The sequence below is a fragment of the Crinia signifera genome, chromosome 5 (assembly GCF_055691185.1).
Source record: "Crinia signifera chromosome 5, ASM5569118v1, whole genome shotgun sequence".
Taxonomy (NCBI): Eukaryota; Metazoa; Chordata; class Amphibia; order Anura; family Myobatrachidae; genus Crinia; species Crinia signifera.
In genome coordinates, this window is record NC_139221.1 from 294,185,387 (window position 1) to 294,207,537 (window position 22,151).

The window sequence follows — 22,151 nt, forward strand, 5'->3', positions numbered from 1 at the left end:
AATGTTCAAATATTCTCTGTAAAGCGCTGCATCACTGGATGTCAGCTGCCTGCCCTCTTCCCTCGAATTGTGCACGCAAATCTAAAGGTGCCCATACACGCTCCGATGCGCGCGTTCGTTTCGTGCTTAAATAGCACGCATCACATTGCATGCGTTGTGCATGCAATGCGATGCGATGAAAAGCAAGTACAAAAAGTATGTGCAGCACATACTTTTTGTACTGTACGATGAGATGCCGCGGAGCGCGCATCTCAAAGTACACATCGGACCCGCCGCATCTGAGTGTGTATGGGGACCTTTAGGTTGCTCCGAGCAACCTTAGATCTGTGTGCACGTTCCACATCATTCGATGGCCGTAAAACTTCCATTCGCAGCCAGTGCATGCGAACACACGCTGCAAATGGGTGGCGGCCAGGCCACCATCTGCAAGGCGGGTTTGGTTGACTCGCAAAGATGCGAATTCGCATCCGAACAAATCAACCAGAATAACCCCCAAAATGCAGCGAGTTTGGGGTGAAGTCCGATCACGAGGGCGGCTGCCATGCTGTTGCTAGAGTTTCTGCACCATCATGAGTTGAAACTCACCATCTCCTCCTAACTGGTATCCCTGACAAATACATGTCTCCACTCCAATCTATCCTCAATGCTGCAGCCCAGCTCATCTTCCTCACCAAACGCACTACCTCTACCTCCCCTCTTCTACAAACCCTTCACTGGCTTCCCTTCCCTTTCATATCCCTTTACACTCCCACTCATCCCCTTCGCTCTGTGAACATCCATCGGCTCTCCTGCCGACTGATTACCTCCTCCCACTCCTACCTCCAAGATTTTTCACGTGCTGCTCCCTTACTCTGGAATACTCTACCTCTACCCCTCAGACTCTCCACTTCTATACAGAACTTCAAACGGGCTCTTAAGACCCACTTCTTCACAAACCCAGCAAACTGTCCTCCTAACCTTCTGTTCCTCACCCTGTCTACCCCTCCTGTGTCACCCCTGTCTGTCTGCCCCTTCTCTTTAGAATGTGAGCTCTCACGAGCAGGGACCTCCTACCTCATGTGCTTATCCTTCCTTTCTTCAGTAGTCTTCGACTGCACCAAAGCATGTTGTCTGCTGCCACCTGGATACTTATGTTGCAGCAATCGGCTGATGTTCCTATAATCATTTACCCTGTATATTGTCTCCAACTGTAAGTCACTGTTTTTTTTTTTTGATTATGTGTACTCTGTAACTGGGTGCTGCTGAACCCTTGTGGCACCATATAAATAAAGGATAATAATAATAATAATAATAATAATAATAATAATAATAAACTTTGCACTTAATTGGAATGAGCCCAATGTTTTTTTTTAAACATGCAATTCATAAAGAAAAGTGACTGTTGGCAACTTTTGTTTAGAACTACATTTTCATACTTTTAACTTGAGATGAGCGGGTCCAAAACTCCGGGATCCGACAGATCCGAATATGGTGATCCGGGTCAGGATCCGAGTTGGTTTGGGAGTTCCCGCCTGAATTCCGGACCGAAAAAGAGGCAAAACATCATCATCGCGCTGTCGGATTCTCGCGGGATCTGGATTCTATATAAGACGCACACGCGCCCCGCCATCTTCACTCCATTATAGGAGAGGGAAAAGGGTGGTTTGGATCTGTGCTCCGTGCTCTGTGCCCTGTGCTGTGATTTATTTAGTGACTGATTTTTTATTTTGTTGTAAACTAGGTGCTGCAGTGCTCACACGCAGGGGCTGCAGTGCTGCTGACTGTACACTCAGTGTACAGGGGCTGCAGTGTCTATAATACAAGGGTCTGTGTCCAGTGTACAGGGGCTGTGTCCAGTGTACAGGGGCTGTGTCCAGTGTACAGGGGCTGTGTCCACTGTCCAGGGGCTGTGTCCACTGTCCAGGGTCGGTGTCCATTGTCCTGGGACTGTGTCCAGGGTGACGGGCTGTATCCAGTGTAATGGGCTGCGTCCAGTCTGACGGCATATATCTAGTGTCCAGTGTGACGGACTATATCCAGTGTCCAGTGTGACGGACTATATCCAGTGTCCAGTGTGACGGCCTATATCCAGTGTCCAGTGTGACGGACTATATGAAGTGATCAAAATTGACTAGAAATGAGTGGAAATTAATGTTGTTGAGCTCAATAATACTTTAGGGGCAAAAACAGGCCCAAAATCTGTTATTTTAGCAATTTTTAGCATTTTTCCCCAAAAATCCAGATCCAAAACCAAAACCCACAAGGGTGGTTGAATAGAAACATGTATGTTTGCGGGCTCACTTCGTTCACCACGCTTGGTGCCATGCTCCTTCACCCCTGCTCTCCCAGTTGTAGTCCACATGGATGATAAATGGTAAAGAAGTTCAGAAAAATTACAAATAAACTTGTGTCAACCATTGTCATGTAGGAAATTTGAACAGATCGCCCTTTTAAACCTGTTGACCTTAAACACTGTTGAGCTTTTGTTGTCATTTTGTACTTGTTAAAGATATGGGGTCAACCTACTGACTGAACTATCATCCAGTACCCTATTGTCATAACCCTCACTGCCACAAAGCGCACACACTTAGGGACACAATTAAACCTAAGAAACCAACATTCTCAAATTTGTACCTAAATCCAGCACAGATCTTAATGATCTATTGGTCTATATAGACAGCGTTAAACATGGGTGCTGAGAGAGGACGGGGGCAGATACAAATTATATGAGAGTGCTGGGTATACCTAAATGATGGGCATGCTACTGTGCACCATTGGCATAGCTGTACCCCTTCTAGAGGTTATGGGGCAATGCATCCCTTCTGCTCCCTGGGTGGTTTCTGTCCTACTTTAGCTCATTATGTGGTCAACATTATAAATCTGGACATAAAGTCTGTATCCCATAGGAACATATATACGTACAGTCACTTATGAACATGTTCATGGCTGATTTTATGCAAGGTACGCTATGCAAACTAACATACCTACCACTGTGCATCTGGAACCAGATTACTAGTAACACTTCACTTATATAGATATAAATGCACATACAAATATGGATAATGTTAATAAAAATGTAACTTGTATGTCCTTTAAATATAGGTAATACAGAAAGTAAATGGGATTAAATATCCCAAATATTTATCTTTGGCAGAGTAAGTCATTTTTTACTGATGCCTCACTCACATGTTCAATGGGGACAATTCAGTTATTTGCGATGTTCCATCAAAATGAAGTGGATTGCCATAGAACATAGAAACACCAGGCACATTCCCCTTGAAGCTATGTAAAGGTTGAGGAGTGCCGATACAGGTCTCACCCAGCATTCCAGGTTGGGGGGGGGGGGGGACGACGACACAATTTTGATGGCAGCCCTGCTCTCCTACACCCCTCTCCTTGTTCTGCCCATTCCCTTGTTATGAGGGTGTTATGTGTGAGGGTTATCTGTTCTCTTGGGGTACTGTCAAAAGTACAGAGGTTTCCCTGCTTTTAGGGAGTTAAGGTCATAAAAAGGTATTAATGATACTTATAACAAGACAGAACGTTACATACTGCCAAGTAGTTTCAACATGCCTTGTATATAGAAATCAATATTATGGGAAACTGTACTAATGGAATACAGGTAGTAGATTCATTTCAAGGGAGAAATTGATTCTGCACCCACTAGGTGGCGCTCTGGGCTATGTGGCTTACCCATGCTCTGAGACAGCTCTGACTGTATGATTGCATGGTCATACATTTGTGCAACTCATACCTCCCAACCTCTAATCCATGTCACACGTCCAAAAATTGGGGGTGTGGCCTGAAAGCATGGAGGCGTGGCCTACAAACCCAGCCAGTGAAAAATAAAAGCCAACCCCATTTTGTACATCCCCATTTAAACATTTTTAAACATATCAGCACTGGCATCTCCCTTCCCCTCTCCCCCACCCTTCACCCCCACATTCCCCATTTTTTATGCTGCCCCCATCTCCAATATGTTCACTGTGTCCTGAGCTGTCTCTTACCTCCTCCACCAAGACAGGGCCTGGGCTGGGTGTGCTGCAGAGCTAGCTGGTGTCTGGACTCAGAGCCACAGGGTGCTGCTGCTGCGGGTTGGTGTGCGCAGCAGCTCCCACTTCGCTATTATATTATGGCCCCGTACAGTGCTTTTGTGCATATGCAGAAGCTACTGTGTGAGCCCGAGAAAGGAACAGCACTGAGTGATCAGAGAGGTCTGATTGCGGAAACCGCCGCTGCCGCACCAATGTTATTAAGGGCAATAAAGGAGGACACTTTTCGAGGGAGAACAGAACTTTCAAAAGAAGGACCGTTCTTCCTTAAAGAGGACGGTTGGTCACCTTAATTATAAGTAAAATCTGCTGACGGATTGGAAGTAATTGCACCAGACAGTCTGCTACTATGATTAGGTGTGGCCTCCACTGCAGAATTTTTCAAACAGACTTGGAATGTAGGCAGGGTTTACCTGACACCTAGCATGTTGTCCTTTTAAGGGGTCAGGTGAGGGACACGCCTGATGCTGAGGGGAATGGTCACGTGTGTCACAATGTTGACAATGGGTAAATAGTCAGCATATAGTATTTAAGGAATGCAGGTAATGGTATGCACACTAAGGTACGGATACAATTGTACAAACATGAACTTGACATGCTAATTCAGATAAATACGCTCTGATGCCACCTGCCTGGCATTGTACCAGCCGAGAGGGCATCTAGTCTGACTCAGGTGCAAACCTGGCACCATTGCAGGTTGCTGTGAAACGATTTACAGAGCAAATAACCAAGATGCTGTTACCTCGGGATGCCAATCCTGGGATCGGAATCCGCAGGACCCCAGGATTTCTGACATGTTTGGTCAGGATTGAAATGCTCATGCACTTTTCATCCCTTTCTGCCCAGGCAGTGCTGAGCATGAGCAGCACTTGGATCAGGTACCAACCGCAGAATCCGCCCCCCCCCTCTCCGCTGCATGTCCCATCCCCCACGTCTGTCCATTCTCTCCACCACCTACAACCACATGCTCCGCCACCTCACCTCTCTGCTGCACCCGCCCGCTGCAGTCTGAAGCAGTTCCCAGCATGTCGTGGCGTCTATTTAAGAAGAGGGACAGAAGGGATTTCCTGATTGATGAATATTTATGAAACAGTCCCATAAAAACCCTACCCTCTAACATCCAGTCAGATTGTAAGTATTTTTCTAGTACTTTAGAAAATTAATGCAAATATCTGGATTTGATTTTTCACAATAAATTATAGCACATTTTTTCTTTTATACCAATCTACATGAATGTCTACAATTGGGTTTGGTGGCCGGTAATGGGAGACCCTCCTCTCATGTCACAGGGATCAATGCTGCCATATGCAATGCCACTTTAATGGTTCTTCTCCCTGTGCCTCCATACACTGTTTCTTATCATAGCAAGCGGGAGGGGCGACACCCTCTACTCATCAGATTGGAAGCTGCGCTTGGCTGACATCATCTCCAAGCCTCACGCTGCCAGCATAACAGACATGGAGAAGCAGGAGATTAACAGTCTCCTGGCATGTGGGGGGCAGACAGAAAGCTGCAATGGCCTCCATGTGTGAAAATGGAAGCGTGCTGCCACCGTTAGGGGGAGGGAAAAGGTCAGGGAGCTCAATCAAGACAGAGACTTCCCTGTTTCTGTGATGGGTGGCTTGCGCGACACTATTGTGCCATAAACCGATGGTGACTAAATGATCCAGTGCTGTGCTCTAGGATGAAGGTGGGATCACTGCTGCGTCTGCTTGCAACTGAAGCCTCATGCTGGAAACCTCACTGAGTGCATGCAGGGTACCTGTACACCCAATGAGTGCAAGGAGGGTACCTGAAACCCCAATGAGTGCATGCAGGGTACCTGTACACCCAATGAGTGCAAGGAGGGTACCTGAAACCCCAATGAGTGCATGCAGGGTACCTAAAACCTCAATGAGTGCATGCAGGGTACCTGAAATCCCAATGAGTGCATGCAGGGTACCTAAAACCCCAATGAGTGCATGCAGGGTACCTGTACACCCAATGAGTGCAAGGAGGGTGCCTGAAACCCCAATGAGTGCATGCAGGGTAAATGTACACCCAATGAGTGCAAGGAGGGTACCTGAAACCCCAATGAGTGCATGCAGGGTACCTAAAACCCCAATGAGTGCATGCAGGGTACCTGAAAACCCAATGAATGCATACAGGGGACCTGGACACCCAATGAGTGCATGCAGGGTACCTGAAAACCCAATGAGTGCATGCAGGGGACCTGAAAACACAATGAGTGCATGCAGGGGACCTGAAAACCCAATGAGTGCATGCAGGGTACCTGTAAACCCAAATAAGTGCATGCAGGATACCTAAAACCCCAATGAGTGCATGCAGGGTACCTGGACCCAATAAGTGCATGCAGGGTACCTGAAACCCCAATGAGTGCATGCAGAGTACCAAAAAACCCAATGAGTGCATGCAGGGTACCTGGAAACCCAATGAGTGCATGCAGGGTACCTGAAAACCCAATGAGAGCATGCAGGGTACCTGTAAACCGCAATGAGTGCATGCAGGGTACCTGGAAACCCCAATGAGTGCATGCAGGGGGCCTGAAACCCCAATGAGTGCATGCAGGGGACCTGGAAACCACAATGATGCATGCAGGGGACCTGGAAACCTCAATGAGTGCATGCAGGGGACCTGGAAACCCCAATGATGCATGCAGGGGGCCTGAAACCCCAATGAGTGCATGCAGGGGACCTGGAAACCCCAATGATGCATGCAGGGGACCTGGAAACCCCAATTAGTGCATGCAGGGTACCTGGAAACCTCAATGAGTGCGTGCAGGGGACCTGGAAACCCCAATGATGCATGCAGGGGACCTGGAAACCCCAATGAGTGCACACTTCTCAATATTTTTGTTTTAAAAAACAAACAAATGACACAAGTGATCTGTTGGCAGATGTACTGTATTTCTCAGTACACACAATATGAGTTGGAAGCCTATGTCAGGTTACAGTGTGCTGAATGTGGCATCCTGTATAGATGTATCTGGCACCAGCAAGAAGTATTGGGCTTCTTTGTGATTCAGAGGCGAGGGCTGATAATCCATTCTCCGCTTTTGTCTATAGTACTCATTTATTTCACAGCATTTCTGTAATTGCCTACTAACAAAACCCACATAAATGACATCTTTGTAGTCTCAAAGTACTAACCGCTGATTTCTAATAATTCAGTCTTTATGAAAGTTAATGTAATGAAATGTCATTACCAAGCGGCTCACCCACTCCTTAAAGGGACACTGGGTATTTATATAGCACCAGAAGCGGATGAATTGCTTAAGTCAACAGTAAACAGGGCAAAAACAATGCAAAGGAGGACGTTCATCTAAACTGTATAGAGGTAAATAACAAAAAGGTAAATATAGAACAAATTCAATATGTTTGGAGAATCCATGAAATATGAATCTACCCCAAAATGGTCAATCTATGATGCAAGTATAAAAATGACCTGCTAACCTGGGGGGCAGTGCATGGCTGTACTGGATTGCTATGTCCCTGTCCTGAGGCTGGAGAGACTTTCAAAACCTCTGAAAGAGTTCTCAGGAACCTGGAAGTGGTATTGTATACTTGCCAACTCTCCCTGAATGTCGGGGAGACTCCCTAAAATAGCAGCAATCTCCCTGACGAGATTAACAATCTCCCTCATTGCAATTTACCCACATTATGTAGAATCTACATTGTAGATGTTATATACAATACTTGGGAAATAAAAAAATCTGAGATACATTATGAGTATATATGTACCATACTATAATACCCCTTTCACACTGCACTTGTAAAATGGTATATTGCAGTTTCTTTTACATTTCAACACGTTTAAGGCTGCAGCGGGAAAGCGCCAGAGTTGATTTACCGGTTAAAGATAACCGGTATTTCAAAACGTTAAAAAAGCAGAGTCCTACACGTTTCAGAGCCGTTTTTTATGCAGTGAGAATGGCTCTGAAACGGTATTTAGTAAAAACAACAGATTACAGACCTGTGATAGGCTGTCCCCTGCATTCTGCCTTGAAACGTGTTCAGAGGATTAAAATGGGTTGACTGATGTGAATGGTATTTAAATGGTATTTAAAACGGTAATCTAGTGCAATGTGAAGGCTCAGACCCGTTTTAAATACCGTTTTAAAATACAGTTTTTTCAATCGTACAAAGACCTTTAAAATTGTTTGCGGTGTTGTACCTGGGAGATCATTTGACCACTTTATAAATCCCATGTTCACTCCCTCTACAGATATCTGTTTCTTAATATGTCGGTATATCGATGAGGTTTTAATCATTCCATTGCCTGTGCTCTTTATCCGGCTATCTAAGTTTTTCCCAGCTTCCGCTGCTGGTATTTTAGCCATGGTACTCTGGACATAGCTCCTCAATTGAAAGTATACAAACCTAGGTATCGATATATCGACATATTTTTCGCATAGCAATTGGTGCGATAATATAGCTGTACAGTTTTCATTCATGACATGATACAACAATCTCATTCCTGTCTTATAACTTTTGATCAATTTATTGTCTTGAAGAGTTGGCGAGTCTGTTACAGTATTATACAATAACGATTGAAATAAAGTGTTGTATGAAGACATTCCCTTTCTAGCATGGGCAAGTCGGCATGTTCATGTGTAACAGACTTGTCAACGGTATATCTGGGCAGAATGCCTGTTCTATGGCTAAATTCATATAGTTTTTCGTTGCATGTATCCAGTCTGTTGCATATCTGAGATTTGCTGCCAATGTATAGCTCTTTATACATGGTAAGTTTATACCGCCCAGTGAGATTTGTTGGGTAAGTTTGTACATTGAGATTCGGGGCTTTTTTCCTTCCCATATAAATCTGCTAGTCGCCTTGTTTAGCTTTCAGACAAGGCCCGTTAGATTCCTAGAGGGGTTTCTGGGTACTCAGAAACCCCCCTGCGTGCACTACTGAGTGAGCTCAACTATTCGGACGGGTGTGGATCATTTGGTCTATAACAACTAGGTCGACAAGCATTGGGTCAACACCACTAGGTCGACATGCAGCAAGGTAGACATGGGTCTAGGTCGACATGGGCAAGGTCAACAGTCAAAAGGTCGACATGGGGTTTGTCACTGTTTTTGGACCCGAATGTCGACACAGTTTCACTTCGCTCGCAATGCTTCGGGCACGTTGCCTCGCTACGCTCATCACACTATTTTATTCTCCCACCATGCCCTAGTGGATGATAGTGCATGAAATACTGCCTGTCGGCACATGTCGGCCGTTCAAAAAACAGTGAAAAACCCCAGGTCGAACTTTTGGCTGTCGACCTTGCTCATGTCGACCTAATGCGTGTGTCGACCTAACGACCTGTCGACCTAAACCCATGTCGAATTAGACCCATGTTGACCTTGACCCATGTCGACCTTGCTACATGTCGACCTAGTGGTGTCGACCCAATGCTTGTCGACCTAGTTGTTGTAGACCAAATGACCGTATCCCATTCTGACTGAGAGAGGAAGAATAATGGTGCCTGTTTCATCCCTGACTATGACGCTAGTATTAATGCAGTGTACAATATAAAAGATAATTGCTGTATTTTATAATTACTAGTTCCACATTGTAAACCGCTACAGAATTTGATGGCCTATATTAACAAAAGGTAATTTTATTACACATGAATGTAACTGACTAGGGTTATCATATGTGGAGAAGTTGAGAAGGTTGCTATTGGAAACTTCTCCACTTGGGCACGCTATAGAAGGCTGGATACACTTATAGTGGACCTGTCGAGTGTGTCTGGCGGAGGCAGCCATTTTTAATTGAACTAACTTTCAATTAATTTTGACATTTCAGAATGTAACCAGATGAGTAGGGACTGGCGACACCACTGACCCCTGCAACAAAAACATTCCATTTTTTAATGCAAATATATCTAGAGGGGAAACCAAAATGGGGCTATTTTTTTACCTTGAGAATCACTTAAAGGGGGAAATTTGCTAAGATGGGAGGTCTATTTCACAGGGGATGGACACTATGGACAACCATTATCTAGAAGATAATAGAGGGCCAGATTCTCTAAGCTTCAAAAGTGATCAAATGGAGAGTGATAAACAGCCAGCCAATCAGCTCCTGTCTGACATTTTTCAAACACAGTCTGTGACATGGCAAGTAGGAGCTGATTGGCTGGCTGTTTGTCATTCTCCATTTTATCACTTTTGAAGCTTAGTGAATCTGATTGGCTGCCCATAACCACATCCCATCTTCAATAGAACTCCCACCTTAGTAAATTTCCCCCAAACTATCAGTCACAATGTAGCAGCCGGGTCGCTTGCTAGCTGGGGAAGTGTCACCGTAGTTAGTGACACTTGGCGTCCTTTGCGCTGCAGTGCCTGGGAGTTCCTGAATAATGAACTCTCTATCCTTGGTATGGATTTCCCAGGACATTCCAGCAAAGAGCAGGAGGAAGAGAGATAGAACCAAGGTCTAAATAAAAAAAGTTATGCCAGAGCAAATAGTTTATCATGTTATACTGTGTCTATTTGAGGAACATTAATGTATTTGTGGGAGCCAAGAATGCACAATCTGTTATTACCTAGGGTAGTATCCTGTCCATACTGTAAGTAAACCTGTCATTGCCTCTGGATGTAAGGAAACTAGCCATACATTAGCCATACACATATAGTAGTAGGGATTTATCACGACTCCCTGCATTGTATCTCCTCGTTATTGACCTATCAGAGTTGGATGCCTTTCCTTCATCCTTCCTTGCAGCTATGGAGCAGCTCTGCGTGCTGTGCTCAGGACATGGTAGATCAGCTGAAGCTGTCACTTCACGTCACATGTAATGTCTGACCATCTGTGTCCTGCGCCATAGCAAATAGAAAGCACGTAAACCCCTCTGGTGCTTGGCGGTACTCCCAGCAAAACAGAAAAGCTACATCTACGCGATTTTTAGTCAGGTTCTGAAATCGCACCTTATCGCATTTTTCCAAATCGCTTTTTTTGGGGGGGAAGAATTCAACTATTTAATGAGATGCGAATTCGCGGCAAAAAACAATGTGATATGGTGCGATTTTTAGTCATGACAAATTTGGGAGACATGGTAATGTGCGTTTTTGTGTAAAAAAAAAAAGAAAGAAAGAAAAAATGGCGTGGGCCCCCCTCCCATTAATGCCCCACATGTTGGGACTTGTGGTTCACCAAGTCCCATCATCACTGCTGAGACTTGTAGTTCACCTGTAAAAAGCAATGTTTTAATTTTTTTTTTTTTACGCGTATCAAAGGTTTAGCAGGGACAGTTTGGTTCACAAATGCAGTACAGCGACACGTTGCCAATCTCTGAGCTGCACTATGTGACCAGTGAATTGTTGCAGGACGCCTTGTAGTGAAGGTACTCACAGAGAAATGTGAGACAGATATTTGACAATGATAATTAATTACATTCCTAATGTTTTTTTTCTAGACACTACCCAAAGCAGTCCTTCACCACAGTGGCAGATACTCCAGAAAACCTTCGGCTGAAACAACAGAGCGAACTGCAAAGTCAGGTACCATAATTCTAGTACAAGAGTGCATATCATATATGTATGACATTTGCCTTGCAGTACGATAATCAGCACACTCATGGAGATCTCATTATTGGTGCGCCCCAGGACGGAGCGGGGGGCATGTCCACAAAATTTTGTCATTGTGGCTCTGCTCCACTACACAATGTGGTGATTACCAGCAGGGGGCAGGAGGTGGTATACAGGCAGGGGTGGTATGCAGACAGGAGGTGCTATGCAGGCAGGGGTGTGCTATGCAGACAGGGGGTGGTATGTAGGCAGGAGGGGTGGTATGCAGGCAGGGGTGTGCTATGCAGGCAGGGGGTGGTATGTAGGCAGGCGTGTGGTAGGCCGGCAGGGGGTGGTATGCAGGTAGGGGGTGGTAGGCAGGTAGGAGGTAGTATGCAGGCAGGGGTGGTAGGCAGGCAGGGGGTGGTATGCAGGCAGGAGGTAGTATGCAGGCAGGTGGTGTTATGCAGGCAGACGTGTGGTAGGCCGGCAGGGGGTGGTATGCAGGTAGGGGGTGGTAGGCAGGTAAGAGGTAGTATGCAGGCAGGGGTGGTAGGCAGGCAGGGGGTGGTATGCAGGCAGGAGGTAGTATGCAGGCAGGGGTGGTAGGCGGGCAGGGGGTGGTATGCATGTAGGGGGTGGTAGGCAGGTAGGAGGTAGTATGCAGGCAGGGGTGGTAGGCAGGCAGGGGGTGGTATGCAGGTAGGGGGTGGTAGGCAGGTAGGAGGTAGTATGCAGGCAGGGGTGGTAGGCCGGCAGGGGGTGGTATGCAGGCAGGGGTGTGCTATGCAGGCAGGGGGTGGTATGTAGGCAGACGTGTGGTAGGCCGGAAGGGGGTGGTATGCAGGTAGGGGGTGGTAGGCAGGTAGGAGGTAGTATGCAGGCAGGGGTGGTAGGCAGGCAGGGGGTTGTATGCAGGCAGGAGGTAGTATGCAGGCAGGGGGTGGTAGGCGGGCAGGGGGTGGTATGCAGGTGGGGGGTGGTATGCAGGTGGGGGGTGGTAGGCAGGTAGGAGGTAGTATGCAGGCAGGGGTGGTAGGCAGGCAGGGGGTGGTATGCAGGTAGGGGGTGGTAGGCAGGTAGGAAGTAGTATGCAGGCAGGGGTGGTAGGCAGGCAGGGGGTGGTATGCAGGTAGGGGGTGGTAGGCAGGTAGGAGGTAGTATGCAGGCAGGGGGTGGTAGGCAGGCAGGGGGTGGTATGCAGGCAGGAGGTGGTGTGTAGGCAGGAGATGTTATGCAGGCAGGGGGTGGTATGCAGGCAGGGGGTGGTATGCAGGCAGGCGTGTGGTAGGCAGGCAGGGGGTGGTATGCAGGCAGGAGGTAGTATGCAGGCAGGCGTGTGGTAGGCAGGCAGGGGGTGGTATGCAGGCAGGAGGTAGTATGCAGGCAGGCGTGTGGTAGGCAGGCAGGGGGTGGTATGCAGGCAGGGGGTGGTATGCAGGCAGGCGTGTGGTAGGCAGGCAGGGGGTGGTATGCAGGCAGGGGGTGGTATGCAGGCAGGCGTGTGGTAGGCAGGCAGGTGGTGTTATGCAGGCAGAAGGTGGTGTGTAGGCAGGAGATGTTATGCAGGCAGGGGGTGGTATGCAGGCAGGGGTGGTATGCAGGCAGAAGGTGGTATGTAGACGGGGTGGTAGGCAGGCTGGAGGTGATATGCAGGCGGGTGGCGTTTACCTGCTCGCTAAGCAGCAAAAGAATGCTGCCTAGCCAACCAATGTGAATTAGGCCCATAATACCCTCAAGATTCTGGAGCTACTGTAATAATGACTGGTTCAGAAATGAAGTCATTCCGACTCGCCCAACGACTTCATGAATAGAACAGGAAATCCCTCCCTTCCCCTCTGATGACAGCAGATTTCTATGAACCTGTACATTGTTTATGTTTCAGAATGTAAGATATCCTGTATATCACTGCAGAATATTTCAAGAAAACAGGGCTCCTCCCTAAAATACGTTCATTCTGGTGTTGATACAAAATTAGAACAAATAAACAAAACACACTGCACACTTCAACCTCGTCACAAATCTTAAAGAGAAAGTAAACACATTAAAGGACATTAAGTAAAATAACCAAATAAGTGGCGTTACTCCCAGAGGCCACGGAGGCATTTGCCTCCACATGCAGTGGCTCCGTGGTGAGGGAACAGCAAACATCTTATACTTGTAGTCCCGAACCACTTGCTGCCTTAGCATTAGGGAAGCTGTGTGCAGCCATTTATATCCTGCAGCCCTGCTGCATCTGGGACAGCGAGGAAGTTGAACCTGAGGAACACAGTCTGATACATGGGTCCATTCCAGCAAATAGTTTGAAGCAGGCTGAAAGCACCCCATGTTCAGCTCCTCCATGCATACTGCGCATGTGCGACCATGGCATCATCAGAGGCAGACGGAAAATGATATGGAGGATCTCTCTCCAAAAGAATACATGTTAGAATAGCCCATAGGCTACTACAGGCTAACATCTCTGCAGATGGCGTAAGCTGACCGGCAACTTTGTTCTTCCATAGAAACCTACGTGGGCTGCTTTGTGGTCAGAAGTGAAGGGGGACAGCCAGGGCCGGATTAAGAGGGGGGCCCACAGGTTATCTGCTGTATGATTGTATTACTTGAACCTCTATTTAAATAGGGGGCTGGCCTACTGGGGGGTTAAGTGAATGGGGGTCCCCTGTATTTTTGGGACCATCACAGGCTCTTAAGCCGGCCCTGGTTCCCAAAATACTAGGGACAAAGTGAGTGGGTGTCCCCCGTATTTTCAGGACCAGCATAAGGCTCTTGAGCTGATCTTGGTTCACAAAATACAGGGGTCAAAGTGTGTGGGGGTCCCCCGTATTTTAGGGACCAGCACCAGGCTCCACTAGCAGGGGGTGTAATGCCATAGCTAGGGGACACACTTGAGGGGTTCCGTGGCCAAAGCATTACCCGCCCTAACTAGTCACCCAAAACCGAGAGTTCTTGGGGAGGTGGGGACCCCCGAATAAAGCCCCCCCCCCCCTCTCCAGGGCATCCCAGGCCTGGGATGAAGCCCGGGGCTATCCCCCGGACCTCTGGGCAGTGGGTGCGGGGTTGATAGCTGTTTTAAAAAATAATATTGTCCTTTACAGTGGGACTACAGTCCCAGCAAGCCTGCCGCACATGCTGGTACTTGGGAGAACCACAGGTACCAGCATGTGGGGCATTAAAGGCCCGGTGGTACCTATAGCCCCCCTGTATATTAAAATAAAAACACAACACACTAGATTTAAAAATATTTTATTAAGCTGCTTCTTCTTTCTTCGCCTTTTAAGCTCTTTTGCATGGCCGCCGCCTCCCAGGGCTTCAGCCTCTTCATCTGTGTTCTTCACCTGGGGCACTGGCCTTTTAAGCTCTTTTGCATGGCCCCCAGGGCTTCAAGGTGTCTTCTGGAGCTTTTCTCCGCTCCACCTCCGCCGCCAGAATGCCTGCCCCCTATCACGCGTAGCCAGCTCAAGGGGGCGAGGTGTTGACCTGGCGAGCCGCTATTGGCTGCCGCGGCCAATTTGAAATGTAGAAAAATTATTGCTGCTGTCTCCTGCACTGTTGATGGGGGACCCAGCCGCTGCCGTGGGACCCAGCCACCGCCGCTGCCAGAGGACCCAGCTGCTGCCGCCAATGGGGAATGCAACTGGTTCGGGGTCAGTGCAGCGGAAGGTGAGGAGAAGCCAGCGCTAGGGATGGCCATCGTTGCCTTTGCCATCGATGGCAAAAGTGCAACAAGCCATCGATGGTGTATAAGTATGCAATGGATGACCATCAATGTTTTTACATATCGATGGTCATCCATTTGCTTTGAAAGATTGGCCTGTGGGCCAATCAAAATATGGGGGCGGGGCTTCATGGGTGTTGGGGGCAGAGCTATGCTCAGTGTCCTGGCCCCTTAATGAAAAAATAAAAACAAAACTATTCAGTTAAGCCTGACATCGATGGTGGGAAACCATCTGGTTCTCCCCCATCGATGTCAAAACTATTTGACATCGGCCATAAACCATCAATGATTTCTAATCATCGATAGTCGATAGCCATCCCTAGCCAGCGCTTCTCCCCCAGTCGAACGTCAGATTGCATGTGCTTAAAAGCACTTGCAATCTGCTACCAATTCCAACTGATCTGATGTGCGGGACGTCAGATCAGAAGACCAATCCCCCAACCAGCCGGAACGTGAATTGTATGATTGTGTGCACACAATCTGCAATCAATGTCATACAACCAGTCAAGATTGTATGATTGGGTACACTATCATTCTGGTGTATGGTGCCTTAACTCTCTCTGCACTTGTTACATCTGCCCCCCCTGCAGTGCACATGGTTTTGTCAATTAGAGAGAGAATTTGCTTTTGCAAGTGATCCAGAATCAGATAAAACGGATACAAGCACCCAATCTGGTGGTTGTAAGGCCCAAGGGTCACAGCAACTGATCGCTGGGCTGTGTGTATATGGAGCCCAGCGATCAGGTCAATGCTACCCCATGCTGCACCGCCCAAGCAAATCTCGACCATATGCACAGCTACGATTTCATTTGCATCCATTCACGTAGGGAGAAATCCATTCACCTGTACCAGCGGTATGCCTTTTATTAATATACATTGGTGGGCAGCAGTGCTTAAAGTGGTCCTATAGAGGTGGTGGAACTCTGTCTCAGAGCAGGTCCATTCCTCATTTGAAATAGCCACGCTGGCTCGCAACTCGTGAGCCAATTGCAGCTCGGGGCCGGCAACCAATCAAGCAGCAGTGGTTCCTGATTGGCTGCCAGGCTGAGAGCTCCGATTGGCTCACGAGTTGCAAGCCAGCCTGTCATTTGAAATAGCTGCTCCACAAACGGATGTACCTGCTCTAAGACAGCCGGGTTTCTCCGCTCTGCCTGTAATGATGCATCGATGCAGGAAGGGACAGTCAGCGTGGCAAGGTGAGCGGCTGGAGGCAGAACTGTTCAATGGAACGGAACATAGCTATGCCCCTTTCCAGCTCATTTGATCCTCTGGTGGGCAGTGGTGCCAATAAAATATACAATGCTGGCCTGTGTCAGCAATGTATATATTACTGGCTAATAATCAATCATCGGTGCCCAGTGGTGCCAGTAATATATACATTGCTGACCTGTGCCAGCAATGTATATATTACTGGCTAATAAACAATCATCGGTGCCCAGTGGTGCCAGTAATATATACATTGCTGACCTGTGCAAATACATTTAATGCTCCTCTTTCAGTCCCTATAAGTCTTTTACATGATTTTCCGTCACTGGATGCTTAAGTACAGCTGGAGGAAAACGCTGTCTCCAGCAATGCTTTGCCCACCGCTGCCGCTATTTGATGAAGCCTTTATCTCAGATTTCCCTGTGCACGTCTCCTCAGTCTCTGTAACTTGTGAAACATCAGGAGACCGAGCAGCCTTAATCACTGCTGTTCTTGCTAAATCAGCCCCAGCAATCGCCTCTCTCTGTGTCATTGACGGCTCTTCTCCCACGAATTACCTCACAAGCTGCACACTTACCATCCCAGCAGGCTGAATCTTTGGGACGGCTCCTCTCCGCTGCATGCTGCAGAAGACGTTTGAATTTTTCAGTTTAGAGGTCGTTTGTATGCCTACCAAGTACATCTTGTGCCTGTCACAAGGACAAGAGCTCATGCTTGACAATAGCTAGGACTTAAACCCAAGACAATATTATTCTTGACACGTACACTCTTAGAAGTATTACAAATTCTCCATGCATACACGGCTCTAATATCAATTTGCGGGATCGTCATTAAAGCATAGCTTATCCCAGGATGAGTTTCACCTCCTGCAATGATTCCATTTCATGTACAAGACTGCACAGCTCGCGGTGTATTTCAGCTTCAACCCAAAAAACGGTTTATTCCTTCTGACAAAAAATGTGCTGTAATAATCTGATAAACACCAGTGTCCCTAACGAAATATAGACTAACGTACGGCTTTATGTATTCTTGATGGAATAAAATACATTTTAACAGTGTTTTAACTTTCCACATGTTAAAGATCTGTCTCCAAGGGTGGTGCGGACTAGGTCTTTATAGGTGATTGTAGAATCAGAATTTGATTGCTATTGGTTACAACCCTATGTGTGCACTGGGGAGGAGCCAGGAAGAATCCCACCCAGTATGCTAATCACTAGCTGGCAGGCATAGGTAACCCCATACACTGAACCCCATTACTCTGCATATTTGCATAACACGTGGCTGTCATAAGGGTTCCAAATGAAGAGGTCTACAATGTCTACAGACAGTCAATATTCGACACCAAAAATTCAACATGTAAAAGGTCAACAATAACAAAAGTTCAAAACATTAAAAGGTCAACAGGAATAAAAAAATAATAATTGTGGCAACGTTGGCATCTGAGCATGTTGACCCCCAATTAGTGTAGCCCGCTCACTCCTCATGCTTCGGAACAGGTGCCTCTATCCGTTACTGCTGTACTTTACCATTTGGTGTTGACCTATCATCAGGATACCATCATAGGCCCGAGTGGCCCCAAGGATTGGGGCTAGCATGTGTGGTGGTCCCCTGTTATCTCTTTCAGACTGCCAGATATATCGGCATCTCTGTGCCGGTCTGCTGCATGGGGACTAGTGTTAGGGTAGGCTTGTTATGTTATCTAAGACTCTGACACCCTCATACCCCCAGAACCCCCCTCCTTTTGGGGGGATGTAGTTGTTAGTGATTTGGGTAGGAAGGGATGGCTAATCCTCAGCCTGGTAGTATAAGGCTTGGTGGGTGCACTTACCTTTACGAAGACTGTTCGGAACCTCTGGACCAGCCGTGTGGTGGCAGGCAATCCACCTTTCAGGTTAGACTGTTGACTGTGGAAGGTTGAGTTGGATACCCTAGTTTTGGTTTTAAGAGCACCCATAGGGTAAACACCATATTCAGTAGTTGACCCTCTTTGTTTCCCAGTTTATTTAGAAGTGAACGCACATACACAAGACACACCAAAGCCATTAGTAGGTGTATATTTGCATTAGCTGCCGTGCTTCCCATCAGTGCTCCTTACTGGTCTCAAACAAAGCCCTGATACAGGGCAGGACAGGGGGAGGCAGCAATGAGTAGGATACCTGTCCATCATAGCCATTAGCATGTTAATGTCCCAAATGCACTGACTGTTGTTTTTATGTGTTTTTTCTTTATTGAAATAATAAAAGGAAAAAAAAACACTCCCTCAATCGCTGGAGATTGGCCTGCTTTCATTTTGACAACGGGTGTAAAGTGGTATATTTATGAAGCTTAAAACCATGCTTAAGCGGCTAACCAGCAAAGAACACTATGGTCCCCACAAAATGTAATCAAATTGGTTCTTCCAAGGGACTTCTATGGGCATTATCGTAAACCGGCAGTCTCTGATTAAATTGTGGGAAATGATGTGTTGGTACTTGTGGAGTATCACGGCTCCCATCGTATAGCATCGTATGCCATATGTAGTGGCATACGATGCGATGCGATGTTTTACCGATTTTTGAGCATTTTTGCTCAAAAATCGTATGCCATCGCATGGCATCGTATGCCATATGTAGTGGCATACGATGTCATACGATGCGATACGATGTTTTACCGATTTTTGAGCAAAAATGGTCAAAAATCGGTAAAACATCGCATAACATCGTATGCCATATGTAGTGGCATACGATGTCATACGATGCGATACGATGTTTTACCGATTTTTGTGCAAAAATGGTGAAAAATCGGTAAAACATCGCATGGCATCGTATGCCATCGATGCGATACGATGTTTTACCGATTTTTGCGCATTTTAGCTCAAAAATCGTATGCATCCGCATCGGATGCCATACGATGGCATCCGATGCGATGCGATGGCACCCGATTTTGCGCTGAAATGCATCAGAATGCATTGAAATGTGTATTAAAGTAGTGAAATGCCCCCAAATGCCATTTTTCATAGTGCACCACCCCCACTATCAACGTCAACCCGAAGCGTGGCGAGCGTAGCGAGCCCGCGAGGGGCGGCGGTACGCGTCCTACAACCTTTTCATACCCCCACTATCCACATCGGCGTGGAGTTGAGAATAGAATAGTGTGGCGAGCGCAGCGAGCCACCGAGCCCGAAGCGTGGCGAGCGCACGCGGATACCTGTAAAGCCCAAGAGGAGACGCGTATAGCTGTGAAGGTATCCGCGTCCCCTCGCGGGGCTCGCTGCGCTCGCCACGCTTCGGGCTCGGTGGCTCGCTGCGCTCGCCACACTATTCTATTCTCAACTCCACGCCGACGTGGATAGTGGGGGTATGAAAAGGTCGTAGGACGCGTACCGCCGCCCCTCGCGGGCTCGCTGCGCTCGCCACGCTTCGGGTTGACGTTGATAGTGGGGGTGGTGCACTATGAAAAATGGCATTTGGGGGCATTTCACTACTTTAATACACATTTCAATGCATTCTGATGCATTTCAGTCCAAAATCGGGTGCCATCGCATCGGATGCCATCGTATGGCTTTCGATGCGATCGCATACGATTTTTGAGCAAAAATGGTCAAAAATCGGTAAAACATCGTATCGCATCGTATGACATCGTATGCCACTACATATGGCATACGATGCCATTCGATGTTTTACCGATTTTTGACCACTTTTGCTCAAAAATCGGTAAAACATCGTATCGCATCGTGGCATATGGCATACGATGTTATGCGATGGCATACGATTTTTGAGCAAAAATAGTCAAAAATCGGTAAAACATTGCATCGCATCGTATGCCATCGTATGCCACATGCGATGCGATGCGATGTGATTTTTAGCATACGATCTGCATACGATGCAGGTCGTGGGAGCCGTGATACTCCACAAGTACCGATGTGTTTTGTGCGTACAAGCAGTGATCTCTCTTATGTCAGACAGAACTCTTGTACCAGGCATAGAGATGCTGCAAGGGGCATTTTTGTAAGTAAATGGGGTGATGTGATTGCTATTGCCTAGATGCGTTCAATTACAGGTAAATATTTGCGCTTAGTTCTGTGCATGCAGTGTGAGTGCAACAGCTGCCGTGAGGGCAACTCGGAAAGGGCCCTAGGTGTTCCTTGAGGTGTGTAAGGCTTATGGTGAAATTTGCATAATTTCGTAAACATATGACAGCATAGGATGCATATTACATCAGCAGGCTCCTGACCACTTGTTTGTCAGACAAGCACTCTCCATGGGACTTGCTTGCTCTGTTAAAAGTTTGATAAGAGTCCCAGACATTCAGGGAGAATAGGCAGCTACTTGCTAATAAGAAAGACATTGGGCTGGTCCAAGTTTCAATGGTACATTAGATGGTGTGTCTAGTGACAGCGATACTGGTCTCTGCAGGCGCTGCGAGTGGGCATCCTGGTGTTGAAGAAATCAGCCACAGTATTAGCATAAAGATGCAGACGTGGCTGCAGAAAAAGACACAGCCATGACCACGTGTGACTTGACATGAGCCCCCAAGAAAGCAGCTTCATAACTTTCTAAATAGGTTGCTAAAATCAATGGTCTAGCTAGAAATTTTGCACCCCCCCAGGCAAAAAGCTTTATGGCGCCCCCCCCCCCCCCCCCGATACATAAATATTTTTTTTTTTAATACATGCTCATTGCCAGGGGTTACTTACTTGTTGCCTGCCAGAGGTTACAGGCTTGTTGCCAGGGGTTTCTTGCTTGTTGTAAGGGGTTACTTGCTCATTGCCATTGGTTTCTTGTTCATTGGCAGGGGTTATGTTCTCATTGCCAGTGTTTTTTGTTAATTTCCAGGGGTTACGTTTTTTTGCCATGGGTTACGTGCTCATAGCCAGTGGTTTCTTGTTTATTGTCAGGGGTTACTTGCTTATTACCTGGTGTTACATATGCTCCTTGCCAAGGGGTTACAAGTTTGTTGACTGTGGGTGACAAGCTCATTGCCAGGGGTTTCATGCTCATTGGCAGAAGTTACAAATTCTCAGTGCCAGGGGGATTTCATGCATTTTTTGCCAGGGTAGTTTCATGCTTGTTGCCAGGTTAGGTTACATGCTAGTTGCCAAGTAAGCAAGAAAAGCAATTTTAACTGGTACCCACAGCGCAAAAGGAAAGGTTTCTGCCCAGGGTGATATAGAAAAGACCTTCACCAACCAAAAGTCTTAGAACATTTTTGACAGAAAAAAGTATTATAACACCCACTGGCGAAAGCTATAAATCACTTACACCAAATATGGTAATGTTCATAACAAAAGTTTTTTAATAAAATACAATCCAAGTGCCCTTCCTCAGAAGCTTCTGAGGAAGGGCACTTGGTGCCGAAAGCGCGCTTAAGCTCATCGCCACTACCGAACGGACCCGGGACCGAGGAGACTAATGTTAGGACGCTAAAGGTGAACCTTCCGCCTCCCAAGCCCTGGAGCCCGTTTACTCTAATGGGTGATATGCTTTTAATCATCTACTCTTGTGAGTGTGTTTAATAAATTGTTTTGTTTTAAATTTTAAAACGGTATTTGCACCATCCTTGGCTCTTTTGAGTTTTTTAGGAATCTGCTTAGAGGAATAAAGGATAAAGAAGATTTTATGGTACTTATATGTTAGTTGGGCGCCCACTATAGTTAGTACGCTCATACCCCCACTATCCATGTCGGCATGAAGTTGATGTTATATAGTGTGGCGA

At 46.9% G+C, this 22,151-nt stretch overlaps 1 protein-coding gene across 2 annotated transcripts in view; it reads left to right on the plus strand.

Moving 5' to 3' along the window:
• Positions 1-22,151, plus strand: part of LOC146081212 (LIM zinc-binding domain-containing Nebulette) — a 236,469-nt gene that overhangs the window by 86,910 nt on the left and 127,408 nt on the right. For both annotated transcript variants that reach the window (XM_083189311.1, XM_083189310.1), the window contains exon 3: positions 11,443-11,527. In XM_083189311.1, coding sequence (XP_083045437.1) covers positions 11,443-11,527 — 85 coding nt within the window. The remainder of the gene's footprint in view (positions 1-11,442; positions 11,528-22,151) is intronic.